General features: G+C 44.5%; 1 protein-coding gene across 1 annotated transcript in view; it reads right to left on the reverse strand.

Moving 5' to 3' along the window:
- AIG1 (androgen induced 1) overlaps nucleotides 1-20,277 on the reverse strand; it is a 241,340-nt gene that overhangs the window by 47,974 nt on the left and 173,089 nt on the right. Inside the window, exon 4 of the mRNA XM_030198497.1 lies at nucleotides 4,359-4,474. Within this exon, the coding sequence (XP_030054357.1) occupies nucleotides 4,359-4,474 (116 nt within the window). The remainder of the gene's footprint in view (nucleotides 1-4,358; nucleotides 4,475-20,277) is intronic.

Below are 20,277 nucleotides of genomic sequence, written 5' to 3' on the forward strand. Positions count from 1 at the left end.
TTGAAGGATATATGCCATTGCTGTTATATTGCAGGATCTTGTCATGAGATGTTTTCTGTTATTGCAGACTTAAGCCTGGTCAAGTTTAAGATATGGGATAATGTAACTGGTTGTTTTTTCCATTATCTACGTATGTGATTTATATTGATGCAGACTACTTACAAATCTATCATCAAATGTATTCTAAGGCATTATTTTGTAGTGTCCCAAGAAACACTACTCATACGCACAGTGCCCACCCATATTAGTTCTGGGCCCACCCAAAATGGTGGGTCTGGCTACGCCACTGGTTGTCATGTCCCCTATCTTTTTCAGGATAAATCTGTTCCTATAGCACCAGCATGTTGAATGAGGGACTGACACTAGCACAGGAGCCCCCCCCCCCAGCTTACTTATCAAGCACTCTGGTTCCACACCAAACTTCTGTTTGATGGTACTTATTACCAGCAGCTTTCTCCTTGGCTTTCAGCAACTCCTTTTAACATTACATCCTTGGGACTCTGGGATCATCCCTTTCCTTTTGGATTACCCTCTGTTCTGCTCTGTATTGGACTTGAGGTTGATCTTTCCTTAAGGATTTTTAGTGTTTCCACCTTTACAGATACCTGTCCCTGGTCCCTTCCTCTTAACAGACTGGGGACCCTTTCCCTCTTTTGTTTCAGGTACCTGTTTCCTAACGTTCACCCTTGGCCCTTTACTTGTCCCTGCCTGTTTCACCTTGTGGCTCCCAGCATTTGAGCCTCTACGCTAGCTGTTGCTCCTTCAACTGGGTACAGGCCTCTCTGTCTCACCTAAAGGCCTCCCTCAAATGCAGTAAAGTCCAGGTATTCCTCTGTACATTCCCCTTGTTCTCTTTTGTATGAGGCAATCCTTTCTCTTTATACAGTTGTCCCTCAAGGCTCTGGTTATCTTGGTTCTATTCCAATCTCGGTTCTATTCCATTGAGTAACTTCCTTGATGGCTCTGACCACAACACCCTGAAGTCCAGCCTTTCTCAGATGTACTCCAGACCAGATCAAACTCCCGGCTGGCACTTGTAAGGCACTCACAAGGCTATTCTTGGTTTCTAATTCTTCCTCAATCTGTCTCTTCAAATCTACTTGGTGAGACAGTTCTCCATTCTCTTTCAAGACCTGAGCCCTTTGTTTTTTTAGTTCATTAATTACATGTACATTTCATCCATCTTTGTCTTAGCTTCCTTACGCAGTCCTCCTTCTCCTTTAATAACTTGCTCTAGATACTTCCACCTGAGCCCTATTGCTTGAGTTGCTTCTCTAGTCTCCAAGATTTCCACCTGTATTGCAAACTGCAAGCTGCTGAGTTAGTATCCTATTCACTCTTGCAGTTGTGTACATTCTTGTTGGGCTGCCTTTTCTCTCTTGCATGCTCTATCCTCCCTGAGGCTTATTTTCTGCACTTGAATCTGGCTCTATGACCTTATCAAAGGACTTAACCTCTTGAATTCCCTTGACTTTGGCCGGTCACTCATCTGCCTTCCTCTTGGGGCCTTGTTACCAACTTAGCTTTCTTACCATCCAACCCTTGTAATGGTCTCATGCCCTTCATCTTAGCTTTGCTTTTCCTGTCATCAGATACTACCCATTCCCTAGGTTGAGATTATTCTGGTTGTACTGTTGCAAGGCTACCCAGTCCCTCTGCCATTCTTGATCCTAGCTGTCCCTTGGAATTTCTTGCTCCTTTTAGCCCCCTATATTTACTACTACTACTAATCATTTCTATAGCGCTACTTACAATAACTAGTCTCCCAACAGGCTATGTAGGGGTTATGGGTGGTCACTCCAGACCAGACTTTCCCTGCACTGCAGTGTTATAAACAAGAAAATCTTGCCTGCTCGGTTATGACTAAAGATTTTCAGGTCCCTCCCTAGGGAAGGCCTAATCCATTTAGTCCAAGAACTGGTTCTATGTTATAGTAAGATCCAGAGCCCTGAATGTTAGTGGATTTGCTTTCTTTTAAACTGAGAAGCACAGATCCCACTGTCAAGAGCATATGTGGTTGTGTTATCGGGCATAAGACACAGACCTTCCACAGACAGGCATGACACACTGTAAAGCAGGAAAAAATATTTTTATTGGGTTATCCATCAATTATACATCCAGACCTGTTCCTGTTGTATACCTGGTAATTCAGGAATAAGCATAATCCACTTGTAACTCAGCTCCAATACACAGGAGTATCAACTTAAAGTTCAGCATTTAACAAACAAGGAAAGGCTCAGCTTCTGTCAAGTCACAAGATCAGCATTTCACAACATGCAACTGAGAACTTTCCTACTTCGGTCGTTCTTCTGCTTCCTTGCAAGTAACTTGTGAAGGTTTACCATAAAGCGCTGTTCCTTCCTGCTCTGGGCCTCTCTGTATTGTTCCTGCTCTGGGTTTTTATATCCCCCTGGCTGGACCACATCCCCTTGGCAAAGCAGTTTAGAGTTAGGTCTCTCTTAATGTGGTCCTGTGAGGGAGTGTACTTAAGGGGAACTGGGTTTATTCTAGACACCTCAATCAATATTATACAAGTGCTGGACTCTTGTGATGAGTCTGAGATAACATTTATTAAGAGGTAGGAGGGAAAGACCTCTGTGGCTCAACTATCAAAGTCAAGAATCTTTATCTGTTGAGTGATATCTTCATGGGTCTACAAAACCTCCTCCTCCGTATTCATTTTATTTTAACAACTTTTCTATATTCAGCTATTAAATCTTTTTATTTTAGCTTTTTGCCTCTACTTTTATCTTGACTATAATTAAAATATACAGCAAAAGATTTGGCTGGAAAATAGCAACTCATCTGGCTAACTGGTCCAAAGTTGTTAAAATAAAATGAATACGGAGGAGGTTTTTTTAGATTTGTGAAGACATCGCTCAACAGCATAATTGCAAGTTATTAAAGATTCTTGATTTCAATAGTTGAGCCACTGAGGTCTTTTTCTCCTGCCTCTTAGTAAATGTAAGACTCATTACAAGAGTCCGGCACTTGTATAGCATTGATTGAGATTTGTCTTATACGCAAGTGGGTAGCCAGATTTGGAATTAATTTTTAAATTTTTACTCTACATACTCCATCACAGGGAGATACGATAAAAACATTTAAATACGTTCATGGTATAAATTCATAGAAGGCAGGTATCTTTTACATACAGGAAGTTCTGGAATGAGGGATTATAGAGGGAGAACGTGGATAGACTCAGGTATAATCTAAGGAAATATTTCTTTACGGAAAGGATTGTGGATGCAAGGAACAGCTTCCCAATGGAGGTTGTAGAAATGAGGATGCTATATAAACTAAATAAAGTATGGGACAAGTACAGAATGTCTTTGAGGGAAAGGAAGAGATTGAAGTGCTTAGTAGTTGGTGTAGATAAGCAGACTGGATGGGCCATATGGTCTATCTGCTATCATTTTCTGTGCTTTTCCATTGGAAACAGAGATAGTTAATTATTAATGTGCTAAAATAGATTGCCATACGACTATGTGATAAATATATGTGCTCAATGGCCCTGACCTACGCTGGCTCTCTTCATGCTACAGGTACCACTCTATTAGCACAGGCTTTTTTTCAAGCCTGCCTAGCACTAGAGGAGTAAGATCAGAAGGACAATTAACCCATCCTCCTAAGAGTTTTTATACTATCTTCATACTTCATTCTATGACCACATCTCCTTGGACATGTCATTAGCTATTGTCTTCCCAGCATGCAGATCTTGGGAGGATAGATATTTCAATCACAATTCTAGGCATACTCACCCATATTTTGGATACAGGTTTCAATTAACTATATGAGAACTTTATATCACAAAAACAAGTCTGTAGAAGATTGGGGGGTGGGGCTGTAGAGGAAAAGGAAAAGGGGTGGCAACCCCTTTACAACTATATTTTAAAAAAATTGACAGAGTTTAAAAATGATCTCACAAAACATTTTCCTGCCCTTAAATTTGTTTTCTAGAATATCATACAAAACTTGTAAAAACCCCAAAACAATTCAATTTAAGAAATATCCATTACTTGCCGTTGTCAGAGACAGGATCCTAGGTTACATGAACCTTCAGTCTGATTCTGTTTGGCAGTTCTTATGTTTTGTGTTCTAAAGGTTAACATAATGTTGCCTTGGAAAGACCACTGCTTACATAGGATTGCTCAACAAATTCCTGTTGTGTGAGGTTTTGGCATTTACTGTCTAAAAATATAAGCATCAGGGGAAATCAGACAAAGCTCAGGTCTTGGAGCTATTGAGGCACACTGTACAGATCTGGTAGTGATTATAACCTTAATGAAAAATGTGCCCAAATTTAGAGATGTAGAAGGTAAAGTGATATGAAAACACAGCATGCGGAAAGTCCTTACCATAATATATAGCCAACAGAGAAGGTGCAAACTGCAGCAAGACCACAGCTCCTGCTGGGATACTGATGATGTGTTGTTCTCATCTCAATTAGTATAAAAGGCAACACTGTTGTATGCTAAAAAAAACCACATATAAATATAAAGTAGGTAATATAATAAATTAACCACATTAAAGTTTCACAGGAAAAGAACAACAAAAAAACCAAGATACAGAATTAAAGGTCTCAGTTCTATACTCTTGAAATTTATCTCATTTATGTGTGTCTTTTTTATTCTTTGCAAACCAACAGAATGCTGGAAAGAAATTATATATCTAATATTGAAAATGTCTCTCCATCTGGGGGAAAAATAACTCTCTAAAAACCTAATGGCACAGAATCAAATTTGGTATCAGGGAAAAACTAACATAAAGCGAAGTTACTTACTTGTAGCAGGTGTTCTCTGAAGACAGCAGGCCAAGTATTCTCACAGATAGGTGACATCATCCAATGGAGCCCAGTGCAGAAGCTGACTAGCCACGTTTTACAGAGCTTTCTACCAGCATTGCACCACTCATGCATGGGTGCTTTCCTGCCCGATACGCGAGCACTGTCCCCTCAGTCAGATCAAAAAGGAAAAGGATACAATTTCAAGGGGAGGTGGGAGGGTATGTGAGGATACTTGGCCTGCACTCCTCAGAGAACACCTGCTACAGGTAAGCAACTTCACTTTCTCCGAAGACAAGCAAGCTGTTATACTCTCATGGATGGGAATACCTAGCTACCAGGCTCACTGAAAACAACACAGGGAGAATAGGGACTTGAAATGTCGAGGCCTGTTAATCAATCAACCTGAAACTATTTACATACTGGACGTAGAGGTGCAGCCTGGAACAGAACTGGGTCTAGGAGGGTGGAGTTGGATTCTAGACACTGAACAAATTCTTTAGAACTGACTGCCAAAACCGGCTATCACATTGGGAATCCTGTTCAACACAGTATACTTTTTTAGGTATATTAAAAGCAAGAAGCCAGCAAAAGAGTCAGTTGAACTATTAGATGACCGAGGGGCAGGGCCGTCGAGAGACTGGGCCGGGGCTTCCTCCCCCGAGGTTGCCGCCGCTCCCCCCTCTCCAACAGGCCCACTGCATTGAAATCACAGCGCCTCTCACCTCCGTGTGAAAGCGCTGCAGGCAGCAGGGCAGCAGATCACCTGCCTTCGGCCCTCCTTCCCTCCTTGTGTCCCACCCTCGCGGAAGCTACGTCAGACGAGGGCGGGACACAGGGAGGGAAGGAGGCCCGAAGGGAGGCAATTTGCTGCCCTGCTGCCTGCAGCGCTTTCACACGGAGGTGAGAGGCACTGTGATTTCAATGCAGGGGGCCCGGCCCAGTGGCAGACGGTCGACAACGGAGGGCGGGTGGGCCTGTGGCGCCGGGCCCGGGGAATTTCGTCCCCCCTGCCCCCCCCCTCTCGGCGGCTATGCCGATGGGTAAAAGGGTACTCAGGGAAGACAAGGCCATAGCAGAGAGATTAAATGAATTCTTTGCTTCGGTCTTCACCAAGGAAGATGTGGGAGAGATATCGGTGCCAGAAATGGTATTCAATGTTGACGAGTCAGAGAAACTAAATCAAATTTCTGTAAACCTGGAAGATGTAATGGGGCAATTTCACAAACTGAAGAGTAGCAAATCGCCTAGACCTGATGGTATACATCCCAGCGTACATATAGAATTGAAAAATGAACTTGCACAGCTATTGTTAGTAATATGTAATTTATCTTCAAAATCAAGCATGGCACCGGAAGATTGGAGGGTGGCCAATGTAACGCCGATTTTTAAAAAGGGTTCCAGAGGTGATCCGGGAAATAACAGACTGGTGAGCCTGACGTCGGTAACGAGCAAAATGGTAGAGACTATTATAAAGAACAAAATTAAAAAGCATATGAGCATGGATTAATGAGACAAAGCCAACATGGATTCAGGGGCCCTTTTACTAAGTTGTGTAAGCATTTACGTGCACCCAAACGCATACCAAAATGTAGTTACTGGGCGTGGCTCTTGCAGTAATTTCATTTTTGGTGCACGTCCGATACATGTGCCTAAAAAATATTTTTTATTTTTGGGCGCGCATAACGGATGTGTGCCAAGTGGCATTTGGCGTGAGTAGGTCATTACCGCCCGGTTACCGCACGAGTCTTTACCGCTAGGTCAATGGCTGGCGGTAAGGTCTCAGATCCAAAATGGACGCGCGGCAATTTTCATTTTGCTGCACATCCATTTTCGGCAAAAATTTTAAAAAGGCCTTTTTTACAGGTGCGCTAAAAAAATGGATCGGTGTGCGCCCAAAACCCGCACCTACATTACCGCAAGCCATTTTTCAGAACGCCTTTGTAAAAGGACCCCTTAGTGAAGGGAAATCTTGCCTCACCAATTTACTACATTTCTTTGAAGGGTTGAACAAACGTGGATAAAGGTGAGCTGGTTGATGTGGAGGGGCATAATCGAAAGGTCGTCCAAGTACGCATTAGGACGTCCTTACAAAAACGTCCAAAATCAGGCCGGTATAATCGAAAAATAGTATGGACGTTTTTCGATAATCGATTATCCCTGTTGCAAACGACCAAATGAGGGGCGCATATAAAGGGTAGTAAATAGGGCGCCCTTATACATTCAATTATCGCAGGTGAAAATGACCAAATCAGAAAGTAGTAAAACAATGTACATTGTTATACCGCAAGTACAGTGCATGCTATTCTGGACATCCAGGTACGGGAAATATGAGGAACATTCATACGCGTCAAATACAGGAAGATCATGTTGCTCCACCGAATATTCCTCATATGTGCCCTATCTCGATGTCCGGAACTGCATGCACTGTACCTACTGAACATGCAGCTATATGCATATTGTGTATATGTGAAAAGGTTCGCGTGCTTCATACTAATCTACATAAGGCAAGTTCCGCACGCAGGAAGGGCCCGCACACGCATAACAACCATTCATGCACGTCAAGGACATCTATGATTACGACGGCGTCCACGTGCTGATAGGGCCATATATAGGATGGTAATCCATACATGGAGCTGTGCACGAAACGATGTCCGTCACGCAAGGGCGTCCATATAAGGCATTTGTTTTCCAACACCTATTCTCACTGAAAAATATGGCGCACCTGCGACGCGAGCCAAATTTCAGTGAGGCTGAGAGCCTGCTGCTGGTGCGGCTGTGCCTTAGGGACCGGCACAGGCTCTTCATCCACCATCACCACCTGTCCCCCAGGATCCAGGCCATGAGAGCCTGATCCCGCATCAGGGAGAGGCTTGAAAGGTAAGTGTTTGGGCCACCCCACCGCCCAATCAGGTCCCCCTCCTGTACCTACACATATAACAGCTTCGTTATCATTGTAAGCAGTAACTGGAGTGTGCATGCAAGGATAATGAGTAATATGGGTACATGCACAATCAGTAATAAAATGTATGTACTGGAAAGGACAACCATTCCCACATCCCAACAATAATTTATTTCTTTATTTACTTATTTATTGTATTTGTATCCCACATTTTCCCACCTCTTTGCAGGCTCAATGTGGCTTACAATACATCATGATTGGTGGAAACATTTAACAAAAGAAATGTATAGCATACAGAAGGATCTTGATAACATGGTAATGATAAGACATATTAGTCGTTTAAGAAGCATAAATTATAATGCATACAAACGGGACTTTCTAGCCTCATGGCCACCTCTATGGCATCATCTGCACAGGAGCCGACTCTGTGGCTGCTGTGGGTGCTTGAGCACTCCCAATATTGAATAAATTCCTTGTATGTGTCCAGGGAGGGCTTATCTCCACTGGGGTTAGCACTCCCAAAAATTTGAAAAAGGTGTCTCCTATGAGCATCTGTACCAATGGAATGTCCCCTCCCCCCCAACAGTGTTGACCCTCTCTGCTATTTGATTGACAAATGAATGTGTGTGCAGAGGGCTAGAAGGACCATCCCGACTCCTGCTCTACAAACTTATATCTTACAGATGCTTCGGGGTTCACAGGGACCTGGAGTCCCTCCGGAGGAGGTTCCGGCGTGTGAGGCGGGAGAGCCCTCACATCATCCGGGTAGTGCGACGGCACCTGAGGGCTCGACGTAAGTCTTCAAAACAGGACACCTGTACTCATTTGTAAATGTATTTATTGAATAATGCAAATGTACTGTACAATATCACTTTCCATGTGGCTAATAGCCAACTACTAAGTAATAACATATCTGTCCCACATCAAGGACTCAGGTTGCAGGTGCCCTCCCATGAGTGTGGCTGCAACTTCCATCGACCCTCCCCCCGAGATGAATGAGATGACATGCCTCACTTTACTATCCCCCTTTCTGGGGTGGGTGGATAGTGTTTCCTGGTAGTCCTGCCTGAGGCCCTACTTTTAGTGGATGTCATGGCCTCACGTAAAAGTTATGTGCTAAACACCCTTCCCAACGCCCCCCTCCCCAACAATAAAAAACACAAAAACAGGTCAGCAAACCGTCGTCACATATCAGAATGCAAACATGCTGGTCAGCAATGAGTGTGGTCTGCCAACATGTTCTGTGTGGTCTGTGTCAGAGCAGCTTCCAGGGTTCCTTGTCATGTCATCTAATGCATCTCAGTCCCCACGGGTATAGGCCACGCCTCACCACACCTTGCCCCATCCCCCGCCTCAGGCCACCCAGCTACTGCACTATGCAAGCCATGTTGCATGTGCTGATCTCAACCACACTCCTTTTACATACACAGGGCTCCAGCACCAGCAGGAGGCGGATCAGGAGGGCCACCTGGAGGAGAAGGAGGCCCACCAGGAGGAGGAGGAGGGGATCCTCATCATTGATGAGGACATTATGGAGGACCCCTCCCCATCTGGAGCTCCATCCACTACTGAGCCATCTCCATCCCCTGGGCCAGCTCCATCTGAGCCATCTCCATCCCCTGGGCCACCTCCATCCACTGAGTCATCTCCATCCCCTGGGCCAGCTCCATCCCCTGGCCCACCTCCAGCCCCTGGGCCATCTCCAGCCCTTGGCCCAGCTCCAGCCTTTGGCCCAGCTCCAGCCCTGCGCCTCCTGCAGCAGCTGGTAGATGGGCAGTACCAGCTGCTGCAGGAGCTCAGAGCCCTAAGGCAGGGTAATGAGCAGCTCCACGGCCCACTGAGGGTGCTGCTGGTGCTGCTCATTACCCTGCTACAGAGGGCCTTGCTAAGAGGGCAGGGCTGCCCTTGAGAGACTTTGGGGGGGGGGGGGAATTGTTGGATTTGGGGGTGGGGAGAAATGTATGGGTTGTGGGGAGTTGTGGTGGAGGGGGGATATGCTGGATTTGGGGGTGGGGAGTGGGGGGATATGTATGGGTTGGGGGGATTTGTTGTGGTGGGGGATATGTTGGGGTTGTGGGGATTTGTTTCTTGGGGGGTTGTAGAGGTGGGGGGGGGGGGAAATTGTTGGGGTTGGTTTGTACAAAAATATATTTTTCCTATTTCTTATAACAGGGTGTGTGTGTCTGTACCTTGTGCATTACATATAACCAAATGGTGGTGTTGATGTGAGAGGAGGCAGCAATATGCATTGCATGAAATGTGAAGTGTGAATGAGAAAGTTGATGCATGTCTGTGATAATGGTGCCCATACAGGAGCCCACCTGTTCATTCCAACCTGCATGGCCGTATGTGCAAGGGGGTGGGCTGGGGAGGCTGGATGGCTATTACTGTTGAGGAACACAAATGGCCATCCAGCCTCTCTCCCTCCCCCTTACCATACAGCCCCACAGCACAGAGTGGCATAAATAATAGATTTGTTGTCTAGCACTTGTGATCTGCCAAGTAGAAACTTGCACATAACCCTAGGTAGCACATAGACGATGTTTGCTCTCTGATTGCCACACACCCTTACCCACAACCAAACCACAATGGTGGGGGGGCCCACAAAGGAGCTACAAACAGCTGGCTCATCTTTTCACATTCAATGCATCAGCAATGGTATATAGTGCTGAGGAGAAAAGGGAAAACAATGGGAAAACCATTAGATGGATGGTTACTTCATCACAGTTGCAATATAATACAAGAGTTACAGAAGGGCACAAATAAATATGGTGTTCATTATTTGGATGTTTGCTCACACTTTTTCCAGTAGTAGCTCAAGGAGAGTTACATTCAGGTATTCTGGGTTGTTCTCTGTCCCAGGATGACTCTAAGTTTGGACCTGAGCCAATGGAGGGTTCAGTGACTTGCCCTAGATCACAAGGAGCAGCAGTAAGAATTGAACTGGCAACCTTGTGATTACAAGGCTGGTGCTCTAACCACTAGGCCACTGCAGCCACCAGGCTGTAGCCACCTGCAGGTAATTTGGGTTTGGACCTGTAACCACAAATCCTCTCCCTCACCATGTCTTAAGGGCTCAGTAGGCAGTACCTGTGGCCACCTTGAACCTAGTTTGCAGTCTACCACGTTAGAAATGTTGTTGTTCCATAACTATGGACGATTGTAGGACGGTGTTCAATAATGTGGTCAAGACATTCATTGCATATATTATTCCCCCTCCCCCTCCTATCGAACTTGAGAATGGGTGGCCACTTCATAAATGGGGACTGAGGTTCATCACATAAACAAGGAAGATGGAACCTACCGGGAACCAATACAGCAGATCCAACAGCTGGCCCACAGCATTAAGGACCTGCCAAAACCACACAGAACGGCGCTGATGGCCTCCAATCTGTGAACAGGAACCTGGTGAAAAAAGAGCTAAGAGTTAACTGCAGACTACATACAGTGAATGGACACTCCTTGATTATGAGCAGAAAGAGAAGAGGTGGCTGAGAAGTATGAGCTTACCTTGAACGTGTGTTGCCAGATTGTGTAGTGCGGCTTCTATCTCCTGGACCATTAGCTCAATTTCAGCGTCAGTGAAATGACCCTTACCGATGGGTGCTTCCTTTGGTGCCATTCTACCAATCTCTTCGCTCCCACAGACTGCCTGCTTCTACCAGGTAGAGAGAATGGGAGACAGTAAGGGAGGCTCACGGGATGTGGAAGACTGGAAACGGAAGCCGTGTTGGCTGAGGGCCACCACAAATCACAACCCCCTCCCCCCCCCCCCAAAAAAAATACACAGGTTTACCCAAGCATACATTGCCAAACACTAATGTTATTATAAGTAACGGTAAAACACTGTAAACTAATGTTAATAAGAACCGCAAACGTCCCAGCACAGGAAATGCCAGTTTAAATGGCAATCAAGAAAGGGAAGGCAGGTGGGGATGCTCATACTTATCTACCCATAATCAGTAGAGAATCGAAATCACACGGCCCAAATCGCTACCTCAGCTGGACAAGTTTAGGAAATTTGTGTATAATCGAAATTAAAGCGCCCATATCAGACACGCCTATCCCGTTGCAAAATGGGCGTTCCTGGCGACTATTTAGACGCCCCTCTCCGTATTTTCGAAACTCATTGGTACAATGCCGCCACGTCAGCCCCTAACCCGGAAGGGTAATTTCTCAGATGCTGAGGTGGAGCTCCTGGTGCAGGAGATAGAGCAACGGCACGCCAATCTGTTTGCTCCCACAGGACAGAGGCTGGCTGCAACCACCAAGCAGCGGGAATGGGAGGCGGTACGTGACCGGCTGAATGCAGTCTTCCATTGTGCAAGGGACGTGGAGGACTGCAAGTGCAAGTGGCGCAAGCTGAGGCGGGATGTGAGGAGGAAGGCTGGGGCCAATCCCGCATCACATGACACCGCCAGCCTCACCCCCATGGAGCTCATGGTTCACGCCCTCCTACCCCAGGAGGGCATCCACGGGATCGGGTCCCTTGACACCTCGGCACAGCCTGACGGCTCAGGTAGGTCGACCATTATGAAGCTGGGGTAGCTGTTGTGCTCAACTACACTGTGCTATACAAGTTGGGGCCAGGAGGAGGGAGGTGAGGAGTGGGGGGGGGGGGGGGGCAGGAGGAGGGAGGTGGGGGGAGGAGTTTCACAAGGGTGTGTCTATGGCTGTATTCATATATAGAATAAAAGCCCACCTTTATGATGGTGTCCTGACCTCCTAACCCCTACTCACTTGCTCCGTACCCTTACTCTCTATTGCTACCGTAGTCATTGGCTTCCCTCTTACTTGTCCTGACTGTGGTGCATCTTAATTACATTGTAAGCTCTATTTGAGTAGTGGTAGTATTAATGTGTGTCCTAGGAGCAGACTCTGTGGATGCTGTGGGTGTTTGAGCACCCCCAATATTGAGGAAATATCATGTAGGTGTCCAGGGAGGGGTTATTTGCACTGGGCTTAGCACCCCCAATAATACTTTACACTTGGCTCCTATGGGCGTGTGTAGGTTACTACTGTGGTACAACTTTGGGGGCCCTTCCTTCCCTACTCCCTTCTATTTTCCCATCACCAAACTGTGCATATTTCCTTCTGTCACCTCTGTGCTCTAGTCAGTGTGGGCCACATGCATGAAACTTAAGGAGCCTGTAATCGGGGTCATAAAGCAGTTCTAGGCAGTGTACCAAGTCAGTAGTAACACAAGACATGCTGAAATGTCCTTCACTTTAACAAATAAACAACAAACAGCTTGTCCACAAAGTTGTGAGCGGTGTCCTTCTCTTGGCTGTCCGTCCACCACCTCTACCCAGCTGCCTGTGGGGCTGTGTTTCACATCGGTGTCACTCCCATTCCTCCTCACCATCAAGGGGGAAACCCAGAAATTTAAACAGAGACCAGGAGAAATGTAAAGAGTGAGGGGTTTGGAGAGAATTCTTCTCCCACAGCTCTTTGGGATCCATCATATCCTTGTTTGTGTTTTGCCATCTTTTTCAACATTATTGTGGTCCTTTTACTAAACTGTGTAAAGCTAACTGCTATCCCAGAAGTGAGTTAACAGCTACCACAGTGGAATGAATATTTGTGTGGGCTAATTTGTGTTAGGGGGCAGAAACTAGGTGGGTCATGGGTGAAGAATGGGTGTGAAATGAGTATGGTAATTAATGCATGCTAACTCCATTTGTGCGGTTAGCATAGCTTCAATAGGAGGCGCTACGTGCAGCCATGCTAAATAAATAAATAAATGCTAATTGTGACCACGATACTGCACAAATCCACATGTTAATTGCAAAAGAACATGTTGAGTATGCTCCCAACAGCTAATCAGTTGAAATGGCTCATGGGGTTGGGGAAAGAAGAATTAAAAGAAAAGAAAAAAATGTGTGTGTATGTGTGTGTTTCTATAGAGACTACTGGTTGTTTCAGTATTAGCCACTTCTTAGATGCCAATGTCCAGTACAGTAGCCTATCAAGAAGTAGCATTTTCATTTCACCTTTCCATTAGTTTAATAATATATATTATAAAGCACTTTGAAATGTTCTTCCAAAGTCACTCAAAGCCATTAGTTATGGTCTCTAGGTGTTTATGACTTGTTCAAGCTTTAAAAATATTTCAGTGTACAACCACGCGTAACAGGGGATATTAGGAATTTACTCTTATATTCCAGCAGTATGTTAAATTTAAATTTATACATTTATTTATTTCAAGGATTTATATCCCGCTTTAACTCAGTGAGTTACGTTAAAAACATGCACAATATAAAAGAAAAATAACAGTAACAAATAATAAAAATTCCATACTGTTAATACATCATTAACCTATAGAAAGAGCTACTAGGACAAAGCAGACCCTAACCATCCATATATGCTTTTACTTATCGAGTAACACAACAACAGTTCTGGGGAATGGTGAAAATACCTCTGCATTTCTAATCAATATTTCTAAAAATTATTTCCTACAATTTTTCACACAGGGCCACAGTGCATTCATCCAAAACAACAAAACAATAAGCAAAATTTAATACCATCACACAAAGATAAGGGGGTAAGCTCATAAGGGACTTGAGAACTCAAACAGGCTCTTATAAAATTGCCCAGGAAATAGGCACGTAAATGTAGGTGCTGAAAAATCATAGTGTTTACTTATATGTACTATGGTGGTCACTTTAGAAACGTTATTCATGAATTAAACGTTGATGTCCTGGCACACTGATGTATAAAACGCCAAAATATAGAAAGTGCCATTTTAGAAAAGACCGGGGCAAAATGTTTAATCTGCAAAAACATCTAGGATGGCTGGAGGCATGTTGGGGTGGTATGGGGGTATGTCATGGGGGTTGCAGCATCCTCGACGCCTGCCCAAATTCTGCACAGTGATGTACAGGCAATGTTAGCTAGACATCAGGACTTTGACTACCTACAAAGGATAAGTGCCACTGCAACATGTCCCTGTGACTGCCTGCATTGCTGATGACTGGAGGAGAGCTTACAGAGAGTCTGTGAGCCTGATTACTGTCGCTATTGGTTTTACTCTGTCCACCCAGGTCTATTATCTACAACCCGTACTGATTCCACTTCTACCACCTACCCTCTGCCGCCCAGCTCTCAGCCCTTTGTCTTGCCTGCCTCCACAACCCTCCATCCTGCTTTTGGCATAGGAAAACTGCCAATGTTTCTTAGAGCCACGCAGAGAACTGCTTTTGCATTTTCTTGTGTATTGTGTTTGTGATTGAAAAGGACTCCACAGATATATGTCCTAGATTGACCATTGACTGACCCCTGATACAGGCGCTAGCCGAAACACGAACTGTGTCGGGTTGTGAATAGAGGGCTGTGAATAAAATATTGCTTCCTTTGACCTCTGAGTCTGCCTTCTTTGTTCCACCTGTGGCTAGATACACCTTTTCTACTACCTTATTTCTTACATAGCCAGTGTAGTGCTATTTACATATTAATAGGACAGCGGACAATTTTGTAAAAACATCAATAAAACGCAAATGTAGTCAAGTCAGAGTAGCACCATTTATTAATAGAACAGTAAAGGCGGTGGCACACTAGAGAGGACACCAGGTGGGCTGGGCAGTTGAAACACCTAGTTATGCACATAAAAGAACAAGTCAAGTGCTTGAATATAAATGTGACCAATCAAGTGCATATATATAAACAGAGCATGCACTCACAGCTGGTGTGCTTAACTGAAGTGATTCTCATTAAAATCAATGGTAGAAAAATGGGACTGGCATTATGTAGTATAGATCAGAAAATAATGCACTTATGTTCAATGGCCTCTACATTTGTTATTGTCAGATTATTACTTTATTTACCTAACAGTTTGCTTCTGATGCAGTCTACATTTGGGCAAAATGTGGCCACGTTGGGCACATATGATTAACTTCCTTGTACTTTGCAACAATAAAATGATTTTTGTCTTCATGATCTGCTGCTGTTCCTAGTCAATTTCTGAATAAGGGCCATTCACATATGGGGATGCTTCCTATATCTAGATGTTAAGAGGACATGGGTAGGGCAGGGAGAGGGAGTATCCTGAGTGGGTCTACAATATATACAGTATATGCATTCCTCATTTCACATAGGGAATCCATGTCTGTATTGAAAAAGACAGATGTCAGTATTTACACATGTCCCAAGACAGAGGCAAGTACCTGCTTTAAAATGGGCAGATATAATTACAAAACAAACAACAAAAGAACAAAGTGGCACAATTCACACTCCTAACTGTCCCATCAATTTTTCAAAATTTTCAAACAAACTGCAAAAGGAGCAAAGGAGGAAAAAAGACCTGAGCTGACTGTGGCTTGCCGCCAGACGAGAATTAAATGGATCTCAATGACTGGGGATAACACAGTTCACAGTATTTATTTATTTATTTGTCACATTTGTACCCCACATTTTCCCACCTATTTGCAGGCTCAATGTGGCTTACATAGTACCGTAATGGCATTTGCCAATTCGGTTGATAACAAATGCAGGTTGTATTGTGGTCTGATGAGGTAGGTGTGTATCAGGCAGCAGGAGGGTCGAAGGAAATGTAGATTATATATTGTCCAGTAAGATCATTGGTTATGCTGTGTTGCTGGGTTTGGGGATTTACGGTGGGTCGGTGGGGTAAGCCTTTTTGAAGAGGTTGGTTTTTAGAGATTTCCTGAAGTTTAAATGGTGATGAATTGTTTTCACAGCTTTTGGGAGTCCATAGTTGTGCACTTATGTAGGAGAAGTAGGATGCGTAAGTTGTTTTGTATTTAAGTCCTTTGCAATTAGGGTAGTGTAGGTTTAGGTATGATCGTGATGATCAGATTCTGTTTCTGGTTGGTAGATCTATGAGGTCTATCATGTATCCTGGGACTACGCCGTAGATAATTTTGTAGACCAGGGTGCAGATTTTGAAGGTGATCCTTTCTTTGATTGGGAGCCAGTGCAGCTTTTCTCGGAGGGGTCTGGCACTTTCGAATCGTGTTTTACCAAATATCAGCCTGGCTGCTGTGTTTTGGGCAGTCTGGAGTCTTTTTGTGAGTTGATCTTTGCATCCCAAGTCGATTCCGTTACAGTAATCTGCATGATTTAGGACCATTGATTGTATTAGGTTTCGAAAAATTTCTCTCGGGAAGTAAGGCTTTAATCGTTTAAGTTTCCACATTGAGTAGAACATTTTCTTTATTACAGAGTTTACTTGGCTCTCAAGCGTAAGGTTGCGGTCGATAGTGACTCCGAGTATTTTTAGGCTGTCTGTAGTAGGAAGGCTGTGTCCTGGGGTGTTTATGGTTGTGGGTTTGTACTTGTTATGTTGAGATGAGAAGATGAGGCAGTGTGTTTTTTCAGTGTTAAGTTTCAGTTGGAATGAATTTGCCCAGGAGTCCATGATGTTTAGGCCGTCACTGATTTCATTGGTTATTTCTGTTAAGTCATGTATGAAGAGAATATAGATTGTAACGTCATCTGCGTAGATGAACGGGTTGAGGCCTCGAATGGATAGGGATTTTGCTAGAGGGATCATCATTATATTGAAGAGTATTGGTGATAATGGTGATCCTTGGGGTACTCTGCAGGCTGCTTTCCAAGGTGGTGATATGTTTGAGTTTGATTATACCTGGTATGTTCTAGTGGTTAGAAAACCCTTGATCCAATTGAGTACGTTTCCATCAATTCCAAAGTGGCCAAGGAGTCTTAGTAGTGGAGGAGTGGCCTAGTGGTTAGAGTGGTGGACTTTGGTCCTGGGGAACTAGGTTCGATTCCCACTGCAGGCACAGGCAGCTCCTTGTGACTCTGGGCAAGTCACTTAACCCTCCATTGCCCCAGGTACAAATAAGTACCTGTATATAATATGTAAGCCGCATTGAACCTGCTATGAGTGGGAAAGCGTGGGGTACAAATGTAACAAAAATTTTAAAAAAATTGTGGTTTATCATGTCGAATGTGCTCGACATGTCAAATTGGAGTAGGAGTACACTTTTACCTGTGGCTATTTCCTACTTGAATTTCGCCAGGAGAGTGACTAGGACAGTTTCAGTACTGTGGTGGGGGTGGAATCCTGATTGTGAGTTGTGTAGTATTGAAAACTTGTCCATGTATTCCGTAAGCTGTTTGGTTACCAGGCTTTCCATCAGTTTGAATACTAGTGGGATAGACACAACTGGGCGATAGTTGGTGAGGTGGTTTGTGTTTTTCTTCGTGTCTTTTGGTATTGGGGTGAGTAGGATGTTACCATGTTCCTCGGGGAAGAGACCTTGTTGTAGCATGAAGTTAAGGTGGGTTGTGAGGTCTGCTATGAAGCGACCGGGGGCGGATTTAAGTAGATGACTGGGTATCCAGTTTGCAGTGGGAGCTGGCAAATCTACGAGTTGCTTGTGTAACTGATTCAATGGTGAGGAGGGTAAACGTTGTCCAGATGCGGTCAGCTGGGTATCCACCAGGGATTAGGTCCAAGTCATCGATGAAGTTTTCAATGTTGGAGTTGTTCTGAGGAAGTGTGCTGCGTAGTTTTATTATTTTTTCGTTAAAGTAGATCGCAAGTTTGTCTGCGGGTGGGATGTCTGTATTGGTTGTGGTGATAGGGGTGGTGTTTAGTAATTTATTAACGAGTTGGAATAGTTTCTTCAGTTCTTTGTAACCTGGTACTATTTTAGTTGTGTAGTATAACCTTTTGGTTTGTCTTATTGCATATTTGTATTTTCTATGTATTTGTATAATCATCGGTCTTAAAAAACCCTCCAAATTCAAACTAAATCCAAAATCATTAATTACATGCTTCTGAAGTGCAAAATTGTAATATTTTAGGACTTCAATAATGAGAGTGTTATATGGTGTGTAGCCCCGCCCAGCGCATCCCATTTTGCGGCGTCGAAGGAAGAGGAGGGAGGTAGGCTACGTCCCTCCTCAAACCAAGGTAGGGGGGCGGGCACCGGGCAGGCAGAGAGGGAGGGTGGGCATCGATCGGATGGCAGAGCGGACCCTTGCCAATGCTGGGGGTTGGGTTGGGGGGGCGGCGGCGGCCACTGGACCACCAGAGACCATTTTGGGGGGGTTTGGGGGGCTGGAGACCCACCAGATCTCCAGCCCTCCCTGAACCTGGGGGGGTGGGATCGTCAGGAGGGACCGGAGGTCCGCCGGACCTCCAGTCCCCTGTCGCTGGGAGAGTGGTTTGTGCCGTTGGGGGGAATGGGGGCCTGCCAGCATGCAAATGCATGCTGGACAGGGCTCACCATTCCTCTCCAATGATCTGCAAACCCTAACGCCAGCTTTGTCGTGGCCAGCGACCCAATCTTTGGCGCACTGGTCACTGATCATTGGGGATGAATGCGTTAAGCCCCGTTTAGCATGCATTTGCATGCTACTTGCAGTAAGAGCCCTCGAGCACGTTGTTTCATGCGCTCAAGGGCTCTGATCATGCGGGGTTAGCAAACGTCGACGCTAGCATGGCGCTAACAGCCTCTAGCGCCAGCGTTTGCTTTTGATCATGAGGGTACCAATGTGTGGAAAAAAGCTGTACTTACCTTAGGCAGCATACGCGATCCCAACGGGGACCTGTTTCACTTCCTGGCTTCTTCAGGGGAATCTAGCTGGCTGCCAACAGCATCCTGAGCTTAATGGACCTTCAGTCTGTCCCAGTATGGCAACGCTTATGTTCTTATGTAAAAGCCTGCCTTACATATGTAAGTGGTAGCAAATGACATCCTGTTGACAACAGTGGCCAATCCAGGTTACAAGTACCTGGCAAGATCCCAGCCTCACTCAAATTAAGAACAAATTAAGATCTGAACAGCCAGTGGAGCACGATTTAAGAATGTGTTTGTCCGATATTCCTCCACGAATAAAGATCTGTGTCTCCAAGCAGGGTCACATTTCACATTGAAAACAATGTACTTTGAAAATAACATTTAGAACTTCTCTAAAATATTTTCATTTTTGTCTTCTTACTATAAAAATATAATTATATTGTAATAGAATTTGACTATAGTCAATATATGTAATGTAAATTGTAAAATGCTTTATTTATGGTTAATTACACGAGAGAAAAGCATTAATGACAGGTGTGCTGCAACAGAAATATGTATTTCCAAGTGTGCCACAGTCTTAAAACATTTGACAACCACTGGGTTAGATGGAGCATTGGTCTTATGTTCTTATGTAGTGAGTTTTGTTTTTGAACAGCACCTGAATGTTATACTGAGACTATATTTATCACCGATTTCCTTTCTGGGACAGAGAATTTGGATCTATCTGGATGTGATCGCGTGCCACCCAGGAAAGAAGGAAGCTGTTTTTAGTTATTCATCAAGAAGTTATTTCCTTAAGTACCTGCTTATAATGTGTGATTGTTCTCTGCCGTGAACTTGATGGTTAAGCAGATTATAAATGCCAGAATTAAATTAAGAGGGACTTTTTCCTGCGATATCCTTGTAAATGCATGGTTAGATATTTTAATGCTTGATATGTCTTCTTTGCCCTGGAACAACTGCATTCTTTTTTTGATATTAAGGCAGTGGTGTGCTGGAAAATTTTTTAACAACGGGCATAGCCAGAAATGCAATCTGGAGGAGAGGGGGCCGCATTCCTCACTCTCCCCCCCCCCCCCCCA

The sequence above is a fragment of the Microcaecilia unicolor genome, chromosome 3 (genome assembly GCF_901765095.1).
Source record: "Microcaecilia unicolor chromosome 3, aMicUni1.1, whole genome shotgun sequence".
Taxonomy (NCBI): Eukaryota; Metazoa; Chordata; class Amphibia; order Gymnophiona; family Siphonopidae; genus Microcaecilia; species Microcaecilia unicolor.